Below are 18006 nucleotides of genomic sequence, written 5' to 3'. Positions count from 1 at the left end.
TAAATAATAATAATAATAATAATAATAATAATAATAATAATAATAATAATAATAATAATAGACAAAATCCAGTTGTCTAGAATAATAGCCTCCCAGATAAGGGGCTCACTGAATAGACAGAAGGTGCAAAGTTACAAACCCTGTCACTCAGCAAGTTTCCATGAAGTGAGTAGGGGCTTGAACCTGGGTTTTCCAGTTCCTAGTCCTGCTCCTTAAGTGATAAAATATGTGGTATATTTGAGGACTGGAAACTGAGTGTGGGTTCTGTAGGTTGGGTGAGGCTGTTGACCAGTTTTAAGTTTGAAAGCTCTTTTATTGCAAGCCTTCTGTATACACTGTTTGCAGACCAAACACAACTTTCTTCAAAATACTACACCAAAGGATGGGAGAGCATCTCATACTGTCTCAGGTTGGCCTGTGTATGCAGTTTCCATAAGTGACTACAAACAAAACAGAGGTGAAAGGTGACATATAAAGTAAATAAATATATTTGCAAGGTTAAAAAGTTATCTGATACTAGAAAAAAACTGGGATAAATGTCCAGTAAATATATTTGCACTATACTTTTTTTGCTGAATTGATTTTGTTTGCAGAAGGCAGTTTGTATTCAAAATTTGCCAAGGTACTCTTGCCAGTACAAAGGAGTGCTTCAATTCAATGTAGTTAAGAATCAATGATCAACTGCTCAGACACTAAATATCTTACTTAACCTTTAGGAACAATAAGGAGATAATATATTGTACACTACACCTGTTACAAGAAAAGCCTTCAGGGATTTTTTTCTTCCACAAGTCTTTGCACACACATGGTTTCCATTTGTTTCCAATTTTTCTAAATAATGTATTTCCATGTGTGACTTCTGTTTCTCTGACAACCTTGTCCTGAAAGTACATCACTTAGGATAGTCCATTTGTCAACAGTAAGGTCACATTGTCATACATATATTCCTCTAAAATGGCTTTAAAAATGGGTATAGGGCCGTGGTGGCGAACCTTTGGCACTCCAGATGTTATGGACTACAATTCCCATCAGCCCCTGCCAGCATGGCCAACTGGTATAGGGGGTACCTCCATTTGTTGCAGGTGGGAAATTAAGGAACAACAGCCTTCGAATGTAGAGAGTAAAGTTGGTTAGCTGCGTTAACACTATATGTGTATGTGTGTAAAATGCTGTCACACTGCAGCTGATTTATTGTGACCCCATCACAAGGGGCTTTCATAACAAGAGAGAAGCAGAGGTAATTTGCCATTGCCTTCCTCTGCAGCATTTCCTTGGTGGTCTCTCTTCCAAGCACTGACACTTATCTTCCAAGATCTGACAAGATTGGGCTATACCATGCCACTTCTGAAGAACAACTAGTGGCATTACAATATGAAGTCTACAGCATGGCACAGGTTTAAGATATTTGCTAGAGTTTATGTATTATAGAGAGATGGACATTTGTTTTGTTTTGGGTTTATCATTGTGAACGGTTTAAAAGTTCATTACTGGTGTTGTTTCTTCTCAGTGTATATATTTATATAAGCAGGGTATATAAACAAAGAAATTTATACACAGTTTTTCCATTCAATGTATACCATCTATGCATTCTTTTTTTACAAGAGAAAAATCAGAACGAGGGAGGATAGAACGTGAAAACGGGGGTTGAGGAAATAGGTCCATACATGGAATTTGGCTGTGACGGACATTTGCTTCCATCGTGCAGCAGACACATTGTGTGCAATTGGCCATGGCCATCAGGTCACATGCAGTATTACACTGAAACAACAGCTTATTATCCCAATTTATGCTTAATTACTGTTGACAAAACATTTGCAACTAACAGCATAATCCCTTTAACATTATGAAACAGTAACAATTGAATAATTATCTGTGAAGAAACATATAATTCATAAAATATAAACTGCACTAAAAATTTCTTCCTCAAATCCCTCCAAAAGCAACAGAACAAAAGAATCTGTTCCCAAGTTTCTATTTATTTTATTGGATATATTACCATGATCTTTCCTGGCAAAATTGACCAATTCTAATAGTATCTGTCACTATTAATATTCGTATTTCTGGGCAATATGATCTATGGTCATATTTGGAACCTACAGAACTCCCATCCAGTTTTCACCTTATTTGATTTGCTCTGACACCTAGAATTCCCCGTCATCTTTTACAGCTGATTTGTTCAACACTAGCACTGTTTTCCAGTTGTCTTCTCAAAGCATATGCCTGAACCCAGTGTCTGCCTCCATAAACAGAAAAAAAATGCTTTCTGCCTATTTGCCCCACAATGGGAATAGAATCCTTTCCCAAAGCATGCTATTTGACTATTCCAAGAACACTTATGAGCTGCAGAGTTCCCACTAGGTACAAGGAATGCCTTTTATTATTAGATCTATTTGCTTCTAGCTACCAGATGCCAGATGCCTCCAGCCTGAAGTTTCTGTGTGCTGTGAGGGACCCCCTCAGTGAGTTGGTAAAGAGCTTCCTGTTGGAATAGGCAATGTCTGGCATACAAAAAAAGTGGAAGACCTTGCAGGTGGTGCAAGAGGACAGTTAGTAAAGGTAATAAGGTAATTTTATGGCCTGTTAAGAATCATTCCTTATCTATTGCTACTTCTAGGGCAATATTTTGCTTTTCAGAAATTCCACAATCTCTCTCTCTCTCTCTCTCTCTCTCAGCCAGTGATGCAGCTTGATGCCTGTCTTTATCTCTCATCTTTACTATCAAGTATGTTAATTCCTGAATAAAGATTAATCTACACCTAAATAAAGATTCTTTTGATCAGTTTGTGCAGCTCTGTTGCATTAATCTCTCTGGCAATACTTCATAGTGAACATAGTGCTCACTAGACAAATGAATCCCCTGGAGTACATGTGAGGCAATCTCCTGATCAAACTGTCTTGCAGTGGACCAGTAGCAGTAGCAAACAAGTGGCAGAGGCAGACAGGTGGCAGACACTTTAAAAAGTCTAATCTTATGCAACTGAACAGCTCATTGAACAGTCAGCTCCCAGCTTGTGACCTGAAAGCAAGAAGTGAACAGAACCAGTGGGTATTCAAGCATGCCTAACTATAAAGAGAAGTTGCTGCATCAAAGAGTTTTTGGACAATCTCTACATGGATACTGCAGTGGGTAAACTGGTATTCAGTCCTACTCAGAAATAAAGCCCTCCCCTTCCCTCCCCTCCCTTGCATTCCACCCCTCCCTCCCCCTCCCTCCACTAGGGTGGGTGGGCCAGGTCCAGATGCCAGGCCCCCTCCCCTTCCCTCCCCTTGCTTGCATGCCACCCCTCCCTCCCCTCCCTTGCATGCCACCCTCCCCTCCCCCTCCCTTGCTTGAACACTAATTTTAAGAGATCTGTGAATGTCTAAGGGATAAGTCTGCTCAGAATACAAGAACATTCTTGGATTGTTCCTTTACTGTAAAGAAAATATCCATTTGTAGCATTCAGTGAGAGTCCATTCCCTGAATAAGAAATTGCTACACATACTGAGTAGCCAGAAAAAATTCAGTGCAGAATTTAATTCTGTGAGAAGATAATAGATTTGGATACCTTTTATTTCTCATCAGTCCAAACCCCAAAAAGAATGAATTTAGATTTTCTTAAAGATTTAGTTTTCTAGAGATAAAATATGATTGCTTGGCAAACTGCTTAAGGAGAGAAATCCATTTTCACATCTTTTTACAATGAGATGCACAATAATTGTCTTCTTTGATAAAGACTAAATTTCCTTAGGAATAGAACTGGGTCAACTATAATGATATCTTTTTAAATTCAAACTGTGACAAACTAGGTAACAGCTCCTGGCAAATAGGAAAGAGAACTATTCCTACTGAAAGAGAAGCATAAGAGTCAGACATTAGAACTGCTTTGAAATTAAAAACTACATTTGCCTTAAAGCAAAAATAAGGTTAGCAATGTGCTCAGTATGTTTATGAATGCTGAAGTGGGAGACAAATAGGCAGCGTGATCCTCCATACAGCTGCGGTAGAAAGTATTTAGATTCTGAGCACTCCCCCGTCAGGGGAGAAATCATTCTGATTTTGAAGCTGTATCAATATGAAGTCAAAATCTATATGAAGTTTAAAATTGGAGGTAAAGTGATGAGCATCACAAGTATGAGATCTTTCCACCATGATGATAAACTGCTGTATGTGCAAGATCTTGCAGGATTCACTCTTACTCTCCCCATGCTATTTAGCTTCCATATGTAACTATTAGAGATGCTATCCAGATTTGTTGATAGCAGCCATCTCTACTTCTCATTTTCAACGAAGTCTGGTAAGATAGTAGGAATTCTAAATCAATGTTTCGATAATGAGTTGGATGAGGACCAATAAGCTAATGCTCAGTCCAGATAACTGTGGGAACTACCGGATGATAATGAGAATCAGGAATTGGTCAGTCTTGGCTGGACAAGATTGCATTCTAGAACATAAGAACATAAGAACAAGCCAGCTGGATCAGACCAAAGTCCATCTAGTCCAGCTCTCTGCTACTCGCAGTGGCCCACCAGGTGCCTTTGGGAGCTCACATGTAGGATGTGAACGCAATGGCCTTCTGCGGCTGTTGCTCCCGATCACCTGGTCTGTTAAGGCATTTGCAATCTCAGATCAAAGAGGATCAAGATTGGTAGCCATAAATCGACTTCTCCTCCATAAATCTGTCCAAGCCCCTTTTAAAGCTATCCAGGTAAGTGGCCATCACCACCTCCTGTGGCAGCATATTCCAAACACCAATCACACGTTGCGTGAAGAAGTGTTTCCTTTTATTAGTCCTAATTCTTCCCTCCAGCATTTTCAATGAATGCCCCCTGGTTCTAGTATTGTGAGAAAGAGAGAAAAATTTCTCTCTGTCAACATTTTCTACCCCATGCATAATTTTGTAGACTTCAATCATATCCCCCCTCAGCCGCCTCCTCTCCAAACTAAAGAGTCCCAAACGCTGCAGCCTCTCCTCATAGGGAAGGTGCTCCAGTCCCTCAATCATCCTTGTTGCCCTTCTCTGCACTTTTTCTATCTCCTCAATATCCTTTTTGAGATGCGGCGACCAGAACTGGACACAGTACTCCAAGTGCGGTTGCACCACTGCTTTATATAAGGGCATGACAATCTTTGCAGTTTTATTATCAGTTCCTTTCCTAATGATCCCCAGCATAGAGTTTGCCTTTTTCACAGCTGCCATGCATTGAGTTGACATTCCCATGGAACTATCAACTAAGACGCCTAAATCCCTTTCCTGGTCTGTGACTAATAGCACTGACCCCTGTAGCGTGTATGTGAAGTTTGGATTTTTTGCCCCTATGTGCATCACTTTACATTTTGCTACATTGAACTGCATTTGCCATTTCTGAGCCCACTCACCTAATTTATCAAGGTCCGGCTTGGAGCTCTTCGCAATCCTTTGTGGTTCTCACCACCCTACATAGTTTGGTATCATCTGCAAACTTGACCACCACGCTACCCACCCCTACTTCCAGGTCATTTATGAATAGGTTAAAGAGCACTGGTCCCAAAACGGATCCTTGGGGGACACCACTCCGGACATCTCTCCATTGTGAGAACTTCCCATTTACACCCACTCTTTGTTTCCTGTTTCTCAACCAGTTTTTAATCCATAGGAGGACTTCCCCTCTTATTCCTTCATTGCTGAGTTTTCTCAACAGTCTCTGGTGAGGAACTTTGTCAAAAGCCTTTTGGAAATCCAAGTAGACAATGTCCACCAGTTCACCCCTGTCCACATGCCTGTTTACACCCTCAAAGAACTCTAGTAAGTTTGTAAGACAGGATTTGCCTCTGCAAAAGCCATGCTGACTCTTTCTCAGCAGGTCTTGCTTTTCTACCTGTTTTATAATTTTATCTTTAATGATAGATTCTACTAATTTGCCAGGAACAGATGTCAAACTGACTGGCCTGTAATTTCCCGGGTCCCCCCTAGATCCTTTCTTAAAGATTGGTGTGACATTGGCCATCTTCCAGTCTTCAGGGATGGAGCCTGATTTCAGGGATAAGTTGCATATTAAAGTGAGAACATCAGCAATTTCATGCTTGAGCTCTTTAAGAACTCTTGGGTGAATGCAATCTGGGCCAGGGGATTTGGCAACATTTGGTTTATCAATGGCTGCCAGAACTTCTTCCTTGTCTACCGCTATCTTCACTAGTTCCTCGGATTCGCCTCCTAAGAAGCTTGGTTCAGGTGCAGGAATGTTCCTCACCTCCTCTTGGGTGAAGACGGATGCAAAGAATTCATTCAGCTTCTCTGCAATCTCCCTGCCATCTTTTAGCACACCCTTTGTTCCTTTCTCATCTAACGGGCCTACCGCTTCCCTTGCTGGCTTCCTGCTTTTGATGTACTTGAAGAACTGTTTGTTGCTGGTCTTGATGTTCAAGGCCATGCGTTCCTCATAATCCTTTTTTGCCTCCCTTACAGCTAACTTGCTTCTCTTTTGCCACCATTTGTGTTCCCTCTCCTATTCTTCATCAGCCAAACTGGACTTCCATTTTCTAAAAGACATTTTCTTTTTTCTGATAATTTCCTCAACCTCTCTTGTTAACCATGGTGGCTTTCTTTTGGACTGGGTGCTGCCTTTTCTAGCCTGTGGAACACATTCCAGCTGAGCTTTTCTTACTGTGTTTTTAAATAACCTCCAAGCATCCTGGACAGTTTTGATTCTCTTGATTTTCCCTTTCAGCTTCCTGCGCACTATCCCCCTCATCTTTGAGAAATTTCCCTTTCTGAAGGCGAATGTAACTACATTAGTAGTTGCCACTTGTTCGCATGCTGAGATACTGAATCTGACAGCATTGTGGTCGCTGTTCCCTATCGGCTCAACAACACTGACTTCCTGCACCAGGTCCTGGGTCCCACATAGAATTAGATCTAGGATCACCTCTCCCCTGGTTAGTTCCACAACCATCTGCTCTAAGCCACAGTCATTTAGCATATCCAGGAATGCTCTCTCCTTACTATGACCTGAACATGCATTTTTCCAGTTTATATGGGGATAGTTAAAATTACCCATTACCACTACATTTTTGTTTTTGTTGGCCTCTTTAATTTATTTTTTTTCCATCTCAGAATCCTCTTGTGCACTTTGGTCAGGGGGGACGATAATATATTCCTAATATTAAACTGTCCTTCACACCTGGTATTGATATCCACAGTGATTCTGTAGGGGAACCAGCTCCCCTTGCATTGTCTATTTTATGTGATACTATGCTCTCTTTGATGTAAAGGGCAACTCCACCCCCAATGCACCCTGTCCTATCCTTCCTATAGAGCCTGTAGCCTGGTATAACAGCATCCCACTGGTTCTCCTCATTCCACCATGTCTCTGTAATGCCCACTATATCAAAGTCCTCCTTCAAAACTCTGTACTCTAGCTCCCCCATTTTAGGTCGGATGCTTCTACTATTAGCATAGAGACACCTGTATACCCTGTCTCTGTCCTTAACCTGGGATTTATGCGCTTTACCCTCAAGTCTTTTGTAGACACTATCCCTTGTCACATGCACATTGCTATGTTCCTCGCTTGTATGTGGTTGATTTAGAAAAACCTCCCTCTCTGTCTGCATCCCCATAGATACTGTATTCTGAACCGAAGTCACCTCAGCTCCTGTCAGCTTTCCCCCAGTGATCAGTTTAAAAGCTGTTCTGCCGAAGAATTGCAGCCTGAAACAGTATTTGTCTAAAGTGAAGCACTTATCTCTGCATCCCCATAGATACTGTATTCCGAACCGAAGTCACCTCAGCTCCTTTCGGCTTTCCCCCAGTGATCAGTTTAAAAGCTGTTCTCCGAAGAATTGCAGCCTGAAACAGTATTAGTCTAAAGTGAAGCACTTATCTCTGTATATATGGTACTTTTGTCTAATTAATAAATCAGCAAGGGACTTTCTTTTTCCTGGCCATATCTAAAGCTCTGATTTAATCCAGAAGGAATTACTATAATTATCTATGTCAGTGGTGGCGAACTTATGACACGGGTGCCAGAGGTGGCACTCAGAGCCCTCTCTTTGGGCACGTGCAAACATAGTCCTCCCCACACAAATCTAGGCTGGCCTGGGCCGCTGGGCTTGATTATTAGCATTAAACCTAAGACCTAGTTTTGGGGAAGCAGTGTAGGTAACCCTGTTAAGCACTGTTAAACCCCACTGATTTTCATGTGAAGAACTAAAGCGCGATCCTTTACCTGGGAGTAAGCTTGGTTGCTGGCAATGGGGCTTGCTTCTGAGTAAACCCTCCTAGGGTCGTGATTTACCTGTTGGAAGAGTTGCACGGTTGCTTCAAAGCAAAGCCACCGACTACCACCAAGCTTACTCCCGAGTAATGCACGCCTCGGAGCTAAACTAGAATAGAATAGAATAGAATAGAATCTTTATTGGCCAAGTGTGATTGGACACACAAGGAATTTGTCTCCGGTGCATATGCTCACAGTGTACATAAAAGAAAAATACATTTGTCAAGAATCATAAGGTACAGCACTTAATGATTGTCATATAGGTCTAGTAAGCAATCAGGAAACAATCAGTAGTAATGAAAACATAAAATGTAAAATCTTAAAATAAAATAAAAAGTCAGCACAGGCTATAGTCATACAGTCATAAGTGGGAGGAGATGGGTAATAGGAATGATGAAAAAAGTAGTGCAGTAATTATATAATAAATAGTTTGACATTATCGACGGAATTATTTGTTTAACAGAGTGATGGCATTCGGGAAAAAACTGTTCTTATGTCTAGTTGTCTTGGTGTGCAGTGCTCTGTAGCGACGTTTAGAGGGTAAGAGTTGAAACAGTTTATGTCCAGGATGCGAGGGGTCAGTAAATATTTTCACAGCCCTTTTTTTGACCCGTGCAGTATACAGGTCCTCAATGGAAGGCAGGTTAGCAGCAATTGTTTTTTCTGCAGTTCTGATTATTCTCTGAAGTCTGTGTCGATCTTGTTGGGTTGCAGAACCAAACCACACAGTTATAGAGGTGCAGATGACAGACTCAATGATTCCTCTGTAGAACTGTATCAGCAGCTCCTTGGGCAGTTTGAGCTTCCTGAGTTGGCGCAGAAAGAACATTCTTTGTTGTGCTTTTTTGATGACATTTTTGATATTAGGTGACCATTTTAGGTCATGAGATATGATGGAGCCTAGAAATTTAAAGGTCTCTACTGTTGATATTGTGTTGTCTAGTATTGTGAGAGGAGGTAGGATGGGAGGGTTTCTCCTGAAATCTACCACCATTTCTACGGTTTTAAGTGTGTTCAGTTCTAGATTGTTCCAGTGGCACCACGAGGCTAGTTGTTCAACCTCCCGTCTGTATGCGGTTTCATCGTTGTCTCGAATGAGACCAATCACTGTTGTATCATCTGCAAATTTCAGTATTTTAACAGATGGATCATTTGAGATGCAGTCATTGGTATACAGAGAGAAGAGAAGTGGTGAAAGTACACAGCCTTGGGGGGCCCCTGTGCTCATTTTACAGGTGTCTGATGTAATTTTTCCTAGCTTCACCTGCTGTTTCCTATCTGTTAGGAAGCTTGTGATCCACTTACAAATATGCTCAAGTACTGCTAGCTGATTTAGTTTGGTTAGAAGAATGTCCGGTCTGATAGTATTGAATGCTGAACTAAAGTCAACAAAGAGGACCCTTGCATAGGTCTTTGGCGATTCAAGATGCTGTAGGATATAGTGCAAAGCCATATTAACAGCATCATCTGTCCGATCTATTTTGCTCGGTATGCAAATTGCAAGGGGTCCAACAGTTGGATCCGTGATGGTTTTCAAATGGTACATCACTAGCCTTTCAAAAGTTTTCATAACTACAGATGTTAGAGCAACTGGTCTGTAGTCGTTCAGTTCCTTGATGGAAGGCTTCTTCGGCACTGGGACGATAGTGGAGTGTTTGAAGCAGGAAGGAACATAGCACATCTCTAGTGATTTGTTGAAGATTTGGGTGAAAATGGGGGCCAATTGGACAGCACAGACTTTTAAGCAAGAAGGTGTTATCTTGTCTGGGCCTGGTGCTTTTCCAGGCTTCTGTCTGTGAAATAGATCTTGCACTTCCTTTTCTGAGATCACCAGGGGTTGTAAACCCAATGAAATGGGTTCAATTGTAGGAAGTTTGGCTATTGTTGGTGCATCTGAGATAGAGGTTGTGGAGAAAGGTGACTGTAGATTGTTTTCAAACCTACAGTAGAACACATTCAGGTCGTCTGCCAATTGCTGATTTCCTTCAGCTTGAGAAGGTGGTTTGCTGTAACCGGTGATATTTTTGAGAGTTTTCCACATGTTTGCTGTTTCGTTTGGTGAAAACTGATTTTTTAGCTTTTCAGAGTAGTTTCTTTTTGCTGCTCTGATCTCCTTTGTTAATACATTTCTGGCCTGATTATACAGCATTCTATCACCCTTTCTCTAGGCCTCTTCTTTGGAACGACGTAACTGCTTAAGTTTAGCTGTGAACCAAGGTTTGTTGTTACTATATATACGCAAGTTCCTGGTTGGTATACAAAGATCTTCACAGAAGCTGACATATGATGTTACAGTATCTGTGAGTTCATCCAAATCTGCAGAGGTGTCTTTAAAAATATTCCAGTCTGTACAGTCAAGGCAAGCCTGCAGCTTTAACTTTGCCTCTTCAGTCCAAGTTCTCACTGATTTAGTTATTGGTTTTGTGGCTTTAAATCTTTGTTTGTAAGCAGGTACAAGGTGAATCATGCAATGATCAGAATGGCCTACAGCTGCTCGTGGTAAAGACCGATAAGCATCTTTCAGTGTTGTATAGCAGTGGTCTAAGATATTCTTGCCTCTGGTGGGACAGTTGACATGCTGAAAGTATTTTGGTAGGTCTTCCCTTAAGTTTGCTTTGTTTAAATCTCCCAAAATAATAACCAGTGAATCAGGGTATTTGGCTTCAGCCTCCATAATCTGATCAGTTAGAGTTCTTAATGCCTTTTTTACAGACGCTTGTGGATGAACATAAACCAAAAAGAACAGTACTGAATTTATCTCTCGAGGGGAATAAAAGGGTTTGCAATTAATAAGTAAGGACTCCAAGTTTTCATCACAGAATTTTTGAATTATTGTTATGTCCTGACACCAGCTTTTGTTGATGTATATACATAATCCTCCTCCTTTTTTCTTCCCTGATAATTCTGCAATCCTGTCTGAACGAAATATCTGAAACCCCGGTATGCACATGCTATTATCATCAATGCTCTCATTTAGCCAGGTTTCAGTAAAGCATAGGGCAGATGCGTTGTAAAAATCAGAATTGCATCTGTTTAAAAGAAGTATTTCATTTATCTTGTTGGCAAGTGAGCATAAATTGGTAAGAAAGATTGAAGGGAGCGGGGTTTTTTTAATTCCCTTATTCCTTAGTCTATTTAAAATTCCTGCCCTTTTACCTCTTCGTCTCTGCCGCCTGTGCTTGTTTTTGCTGATCTGTTGTTGCCGGGAAATGGCTGCCTCCTGTGCTGAAATTTCCTCCGTGGTTGTAAAGACAGATAGGGGTAAAGTTGCAGAGAGCCACTCCTTAAGGAAACGTTCCCTAATTCTTAGCAGAAGGTCTCTGGAGTATGAAATTCGTTGTAAATTGCAGGAAATAGTAGAAAATGTAGAAGCCATTTGAGAGCATTCCACCGAGGCAGCCCTCATCGGCGCCATCTTGGAAAGAGCTGACTACTGACTATTAGTCAGTATTCAGATTAAATTGCCATGTTGGCACTTTGCGATAAATAAGTGGGTTTTGGGTTGCAATTTGGGCACTTGGTCTCAAAAAGGCTTGCTATCACTGATCTATGTCTTTACATAACAGTAAGACGCTTCAGTAAATGAAAAAATGTGGCATCAACATTAAGGGTAATATTAGTGATTCTGAGGCCCTGGGTAGAACCTGAGGAAAGGGCCCCAGATCATGTAAACCATATTAAAATGTTAGGTGAGGAGATTTTGTTGGGTATAATCTTTTTAAAAATATCAGTGAAAATAATGGCTATGGAGTGGAAGAGATATACTATTGCAAACTAAATCTCATCACCTTAATGCTTCATGTGTGAAGACAAAAACATAGTTAATTTACAAAACTTCAATTTGAATGGGCAATCAAAATCAGTTCTAAAAAAGTTCTATTAGCTCAAGTTGATTTGAAGAGACTGCTTTGAACCAAAGAAGCATTTGAATAGAAAAAATACTTATCTTATTAATTTAGGATATTTCTATACCTCTTCATGTCTTGCTCAAATCTTCATGTCTCATACTTGAGTCTAACAGTGTATTCCCTTCAAATCACAGAACCACAGTCCATCTAGTCACCTTATTTATTATACATAGCCAGCATTGCCCTTACCTCATACCACAAGCAACAGAAGCAGAGAATGTTCCTTACAAATCCAGCAAAATGACTTCTACATATTATTTTATCTATTTTAACCTGCATTAATCAGCCTAGTAAACAGTAAGTTCAATGACAAACATACTTACTTTAACAGTTACAAATCAGAACAGTATTAATAGAAGGTTATCAAAATAAGTTGTAACTGTTTTTATAAAATCCACATGTACTTCAATATGGAACAAGATGGAAGATCATAGCATTAGATGAGTGCAAAGAGGTATGACATCACAATTTGCTTTCTAGCCAGGACAGGAAGCAAGGAATTATCTGAAGAGTGAACATCTGGATTGTATTTAGAAATCCAATGACAGATTTTCACACATACTCATTCACTGAATTCTGCTAGACGTTTTACAGTGGAAGAAAAAAACAGTAGTCGGGTGTTCTGTTTTCACGTATTAATACAAAATGAATATAAGTAACTCTAGTGATTTTACATAATATCTTAAACAAGGCACTATTTTTGGAAAAACAAAAACAGAAATGAATCTGCAGAGTTGTAAGGGAAAGCTCTGTGTCCACAATCTGAAACACTAATAAGGAACAAATAAAAGTGCATGGACACTACACACACAAATGATACTTTACTTCAGCTATTCAGTACAATTCTGACAAAGTTTTTTTAACCAACTGGATAACCCTTAAAGAATTCATGTCACTAATAACTTCTAAGAGCACTGGTGTACAAAACACTTTCATTTTTCATTTTCATGACAGGTCAAACTCCTTTAACCCACTGAAAGAGGGTTATTTGAAATGCTTCAACAGTTCAGTTGAAATCTAGCAATCAAATCAGAGTGACCTTTCTTTTTATATTATTTATGAATCCAATAAAATTACAGCTTAAAAAACAATTTCCTTCCTTTTCAGAGTATAAACAGTATTTCAAATTAATTCTTGCCTTGAACTGTTAGAGTTGCTGATGCTTCTGCTTTTCCAACCATATTTTCTGCAACACAAGTATAAGATCCCATGTCTCCTGCCATAACTTTTCGGATTTTCAAGGTGTGATCATCACGGATTTCATATCTAAACCAAAGAAACAGAATCCTATTACCCATATATACTCGTGTATAAGTCGACCCGCATATAAGTCGAGGCACCTAATTTTACCACAAAAAACTGGGAAAACTTATTGACTTGCGTATAAGTTGAGGGTGGGAAATGCAGCAGGCTACTGGTAAATTTCAAAAATAAAAATAGATAGCAATAAAATTACATTAATTGAGGCATCAGTAGGTTAAATGTTTTTGAATATTTATTTCAAAGAAAAACGGTAAACTAGCTCCATAAGTGGAAAAGAGGGTCAACAAGAACAATATGGTATCAACAATAACTTTAAAAGTACAAAAACCTTAGCTTTTTTGTAAGGAGGATTTTAAACAATGGAACTTACAATAAAAACTGGAATGAACATGCCTGTTCACTGTGACTCAAAACTACCCTGCTTTTTAAAAGAATAGTTCATTATTTTTAGTGTACATATTTTTAAAATTGCACATGGCAGGTGTCATGTTAGAAGGGACATTCACACAACCTGTCAGAGGAGGAATGTTATAAACAGTGCCAATATTTCCGAGTATCTCTAGGAGACCCTCCTGATGATACCACCCAGGTTTGGTGAAGTTTGGTTCATGGGGTCCAAAGTTATGGACCCTCAAAAGGGTAGCCCCATCTACTGTTAGCTTCAATTGGAAACAATGGGGGATGTGAGCACCCACTTTGGGGATCCAGAACTTTGGACCCCCTGAGCCAAACATCACCAAACCTGGCTGGTATCAGCAAGAGATTATCCTGATGATACCACCCAGGTTTAGTGAAGTTTGGTTCAAGGGATCCCAAGTTATGGACCCTCAAAAGGGTAGCCCATCTACTATTAGCTTCCATTGGAAATAATGGGGATGGGAGCACTTATTTTGGGGATCCATAATTTTGGACCTTCTGAACCAAACATCACCAAACCTGGCTGGTATCAGCAAGGGATTATCCTGATGATACCACCCAGGTTTAGTGAAGTTTGGTTCAAGGGGTCCAAAGTTATGAACCCTCAAAATGTAGCCCCATCTACTACTAGCTCCCATTGGAAATAATGGGGGATGGGGCACCCCCCTTGGGTTATGGACCCACCCCCAAAGTTATGGACCCACTGAACCAAACTTTACCAAACTTGGGTGGTATCATCACGAGTGTCACCTGATGATATCCTGAAATTTTGGTGCCGCTAGCCTAAAATATTTTTAAAATACACCTCTCTCGTGTATAAGTGGAGGGGGGCTTTTCAGCAAAAAAAAATGTGCTGAAATACTCGACTTATACATGAGTATATATGGTAGACTAATTCAGGTACTGCTTTTGTCTCAAAATGCACATGCACATTAAAGTAACTGCAGGCAATTTGGTTGGTACTTTGCAGGAGGCTAAAAATTGAGTTTCTGAAGAGAAAAGGCAAGTAAGTGTGGTGCCATTTTTTTCTACTAGTTAAAAAGTTGATTAGAAGCACAGTAGGCACATGCCTTGGAGTCACAAACACTGTATTGTAACTTAAAAGGTATGGATATTGTATATGAGGACAACATAGAAACAAAGGACAACATACAAGCAAAGGAGGTGGATCTAAAAAGTTAAACCTTCTAAATACTTGTTTTTTTTTAAAAAAATGTGTCCCATATTGCAAAGTGAATGACATATTCTAAATGGTTGGAACAGATCATTTCATTTATAGATTCAGTGTATTTTAGGGTTTTAGTACAATAGTAGTGACACTGATGGCCCAGGCTAGCCCCAGCTCATCAGATCTCAGAGGCTAAGCAGTGTCAGCTCTAGTTAGTACTTGGATAGGAGACCACCAAGGCCAGGATTGCTAGCAGGGGCAGGCAATGGCAGACCACCTCTGCTCCTCTCTTTCCTTGAAAACTTTACAGGGTTGCTGTAAGTCAGTTGATACTCTCCACTGCAGTGACAATGAATGGACATATACTTAGGCCCCTTCCACACACGCAAAATAATGCGTTTTCAAACCACTTTCACAACTGTTTGCAAGTGGATTTTGCTATTCCGCACAGCTTCAAAGAGCATTGAAAGCAGTTTGAAAGTGCATTATTCTGCATGTGTGGAATGAGCCTTAGTTTCTTTTTGATACAATAGCCTGATTCCTTAAATTCAATTAATACTATCTTTGTTAAATCTTTCCTGTCTGTGTGGTTGTTTACTTTAGAAATTGTAATAATTTCCTCACCAGAAAGGAAAAACAATGGGATCAGGCCAGGGCTGCTACACACAACTTGTTCTGACCAGAAGACTTGGAGGATTTTTTGGAAGATGCAGGTATGACTTTGCCACTTCATTAAAATACAGATATGAGGAGAGAATGGCAATCCACATGAAATACCATTTCCAGATATATTATTTTTCCTTCTGTATGTTTGATCAAGTTTCCAGGATGGCTTTGCTAATCTTTAGGAGATCTTACAGGGGGCCATTGCTCATATTTTAACTATGTGGTAAGTTTTTAGATGGGCTATTCATACAGAGCATCTACTCTGGGTGTCTACCACACCGAGAAAATAATCACTGTGTCTGTATGAATTAGAATTTATTTAGGAAAATAATATATTGAATTTATGGACAACACTTATATGGACAACAACATTAGATTCAAATGATAATGGTATTATTTTATCTGTTAAGAGCAAAAATGCTGTATGTAAAACTGGGATGCTTGAATAAGGAAATAATCTTTTCATTAAACATTCTGGTTTGGATTTAGTCAGCCTTTTACCCATTTCCTTCCTTATTGTAGTCCTTGTCCGTATGACTGTTTTTCCAAGCAAAATGCTCAATGCTTTTTTGGTGCTTCTTGGTAGTCAGAGGACCCTTTTCTCCAGATTTTATCCAAATCATTCTCTTTTACATTTCTTTTACACATTGGTTACAGCAAAGGTTGAAACTGAGAGTTTTTAAAGAGGATCTTTAAAACCATTAAGTTAGCATGAATTTTCTTTGTTAGGACTACTACTTCATGTTACTACAATACATTTTATTCATTAATCTATTAATAGTTATACAATATTCTTTGATGTACAGAGAAAGCAATGTCACAATTAAATCTGTTATGTTTGACATTATCACAGGCTATTAAACATTATTCTGCCAATAATTTTTTAAAAGAACCATAGTTACAATAAGGTCCTAAGAAATATTACCAGGATTATTACATCATTTTCAGGACAAGGACACACGACAGGTCACAAATCAGTAGCACCCAACTTTTTCCAAATTGGGACTAAAGGTACTGTACCTTGCTTTAGGCAATTCTCCATCATCCTTTCGCCATCTTACTGTAGGAACTGGATCACCACGTGCTTCACACTTAAACTCTGCACTGTCATCCACAATTACTGCTAAATTACTTGGCCTCTTCACAAATGAAGGTCTTTCTAAGGAAATAAAGGTGAAACAAAGATGGGAGAAATGGCTGAAACCCGGTTCATTCTGTTTTTACTGGACACTTCCAAGAGACAACTAACTAGAAGATCCTATGAAGAAACAATAGCAAAACACATCTGGAGTACATTTTTATACATGGCATTACAATGTTTGTAATGATATATTTTTATATTTCTTTTCATTACACTGGTAGCTTTTTGCCTTTTTATCCTATTTAGAACAAAATGAATTTCATATCTTTCAACTTTATAACATACTTTTTCTCAGATGACAGCGACACAGCTGACATTCTGTGTTGCTGACATTCCTTAAGAAACACATCACTTCAAATAATTGCAAACAATTGAAAAGTATGTCTTAATACTGAGAGATAGCTAGGCTCAGAGACCAAATGGGCTTTTCTGACGAATATTTCCAGATGATCCCAACTATGCTTGGCCACACAAGGTGTTATAATGTGATGAGGAATCATGGATTGCTGAACTTCTGATATGATTGTGTTGATTCCTGGTAGATTTACAGCCCCATCCAATGAGTGGGTGCCCAGCTGCAGCACTGTGTCTGCACCAGCATCTCTTCCAAGGAGGCTTCTTGGTGGTGTGGGGTGGCAGGAAACACAGAAAAGTTTCCCTGCTGCTGGAAAGACTCCATTGGCCTTAAAGCCCCCATTGGGCAAAGGAGACTTCCCAGCAGTGTGGGGAGCCTGCACACACAGAAAAGCCTGCTAATGGAAAGCTCCCATTGGGCTTAAAGCCCCGGCCTCCAAAGCAGTGGGGGCAATGGCTGGGAGGAAGCCAACATGCCATCAGACCGCACCCACTTTGCCGACAGCAATGGCAGGGATGCATTCTGTGCTGCATTCCACTGCTGGGGAGACTGTGGTGGCTGCCCACCTGCTGACAGGTTCATCCCCTTCTCCTTTGGATGGGGCTGTGAGTTGAAGAACCCAAGAACTTGGTAAAACAGAATAAGATGCCATAGTAACATCAGCATGTTACTGATGCTGTACCAAGTTAGTTAACGTATGCAAGAAGAGAAATAATTGCTTAGATGTTAAGTCTACAGAGACAGTCTGCAGAATCATGATGCTGCAAGAATTAAAGTTACACTCAGCTAGATTACACCAGATATACATACATAAGGGAAGGCCCTAGAATAGTGTGCATTCTTAATTATCATGACA

The 18006-nt window shown here is 39.8% G+C and overlaps 1 protein-coding gene across 10 annotated transcripts in view; it reads right to left on the bottom strand.

Annotated features, from left to right (window-relative positions):
- Nucleotides 1-18006, bottom strand: part of ROBO1 (roundabout guidance receptor 1) — a 669323-nt gene that overhangs the window by 99208 nt on the left and 552109 nt on the right. For all 10 annotated transcript variants that reach the window (XM_048495370.1, XM_048495373.1, XM_048495374.1 and 7 more), the window contains 2 exons: nt 16675-16813; nt 13279-13406 (listed from right to left, as the gene is read on the bottom strand). In XM_048495370.1, coding sequence (XP_048351327.1) covers nt 13279-13406; nt 16675-16813 — 267 coding nt within the window. The remainder of the gene's footprint in view (nt 1-13278; nt 13407-16674; nt 16814-18006) is intronic.

Source organism: Sphaerodactylus townsendi, linkage group LG04, assembly GCF_021028975.2.
Source record: "Sphaerodactylus townsendi isolate TG3544 linkage group LG04, MPM_Stown_v2.3, whole genome shotgun sequence".
Classification (NCBI taxonomy): Eukaryota; Metazoa; Chordata; class Lepidosauria; order Squamata; family Sphaerodactylidae; genus Sphaerodactylus; species Sphaerodactylus townsendi.
The sequence above is the reverse complement of the archived record's forward strand: the minus strand, read 5'-3'. Positions and strand labels throughout refer to the sequence as shown.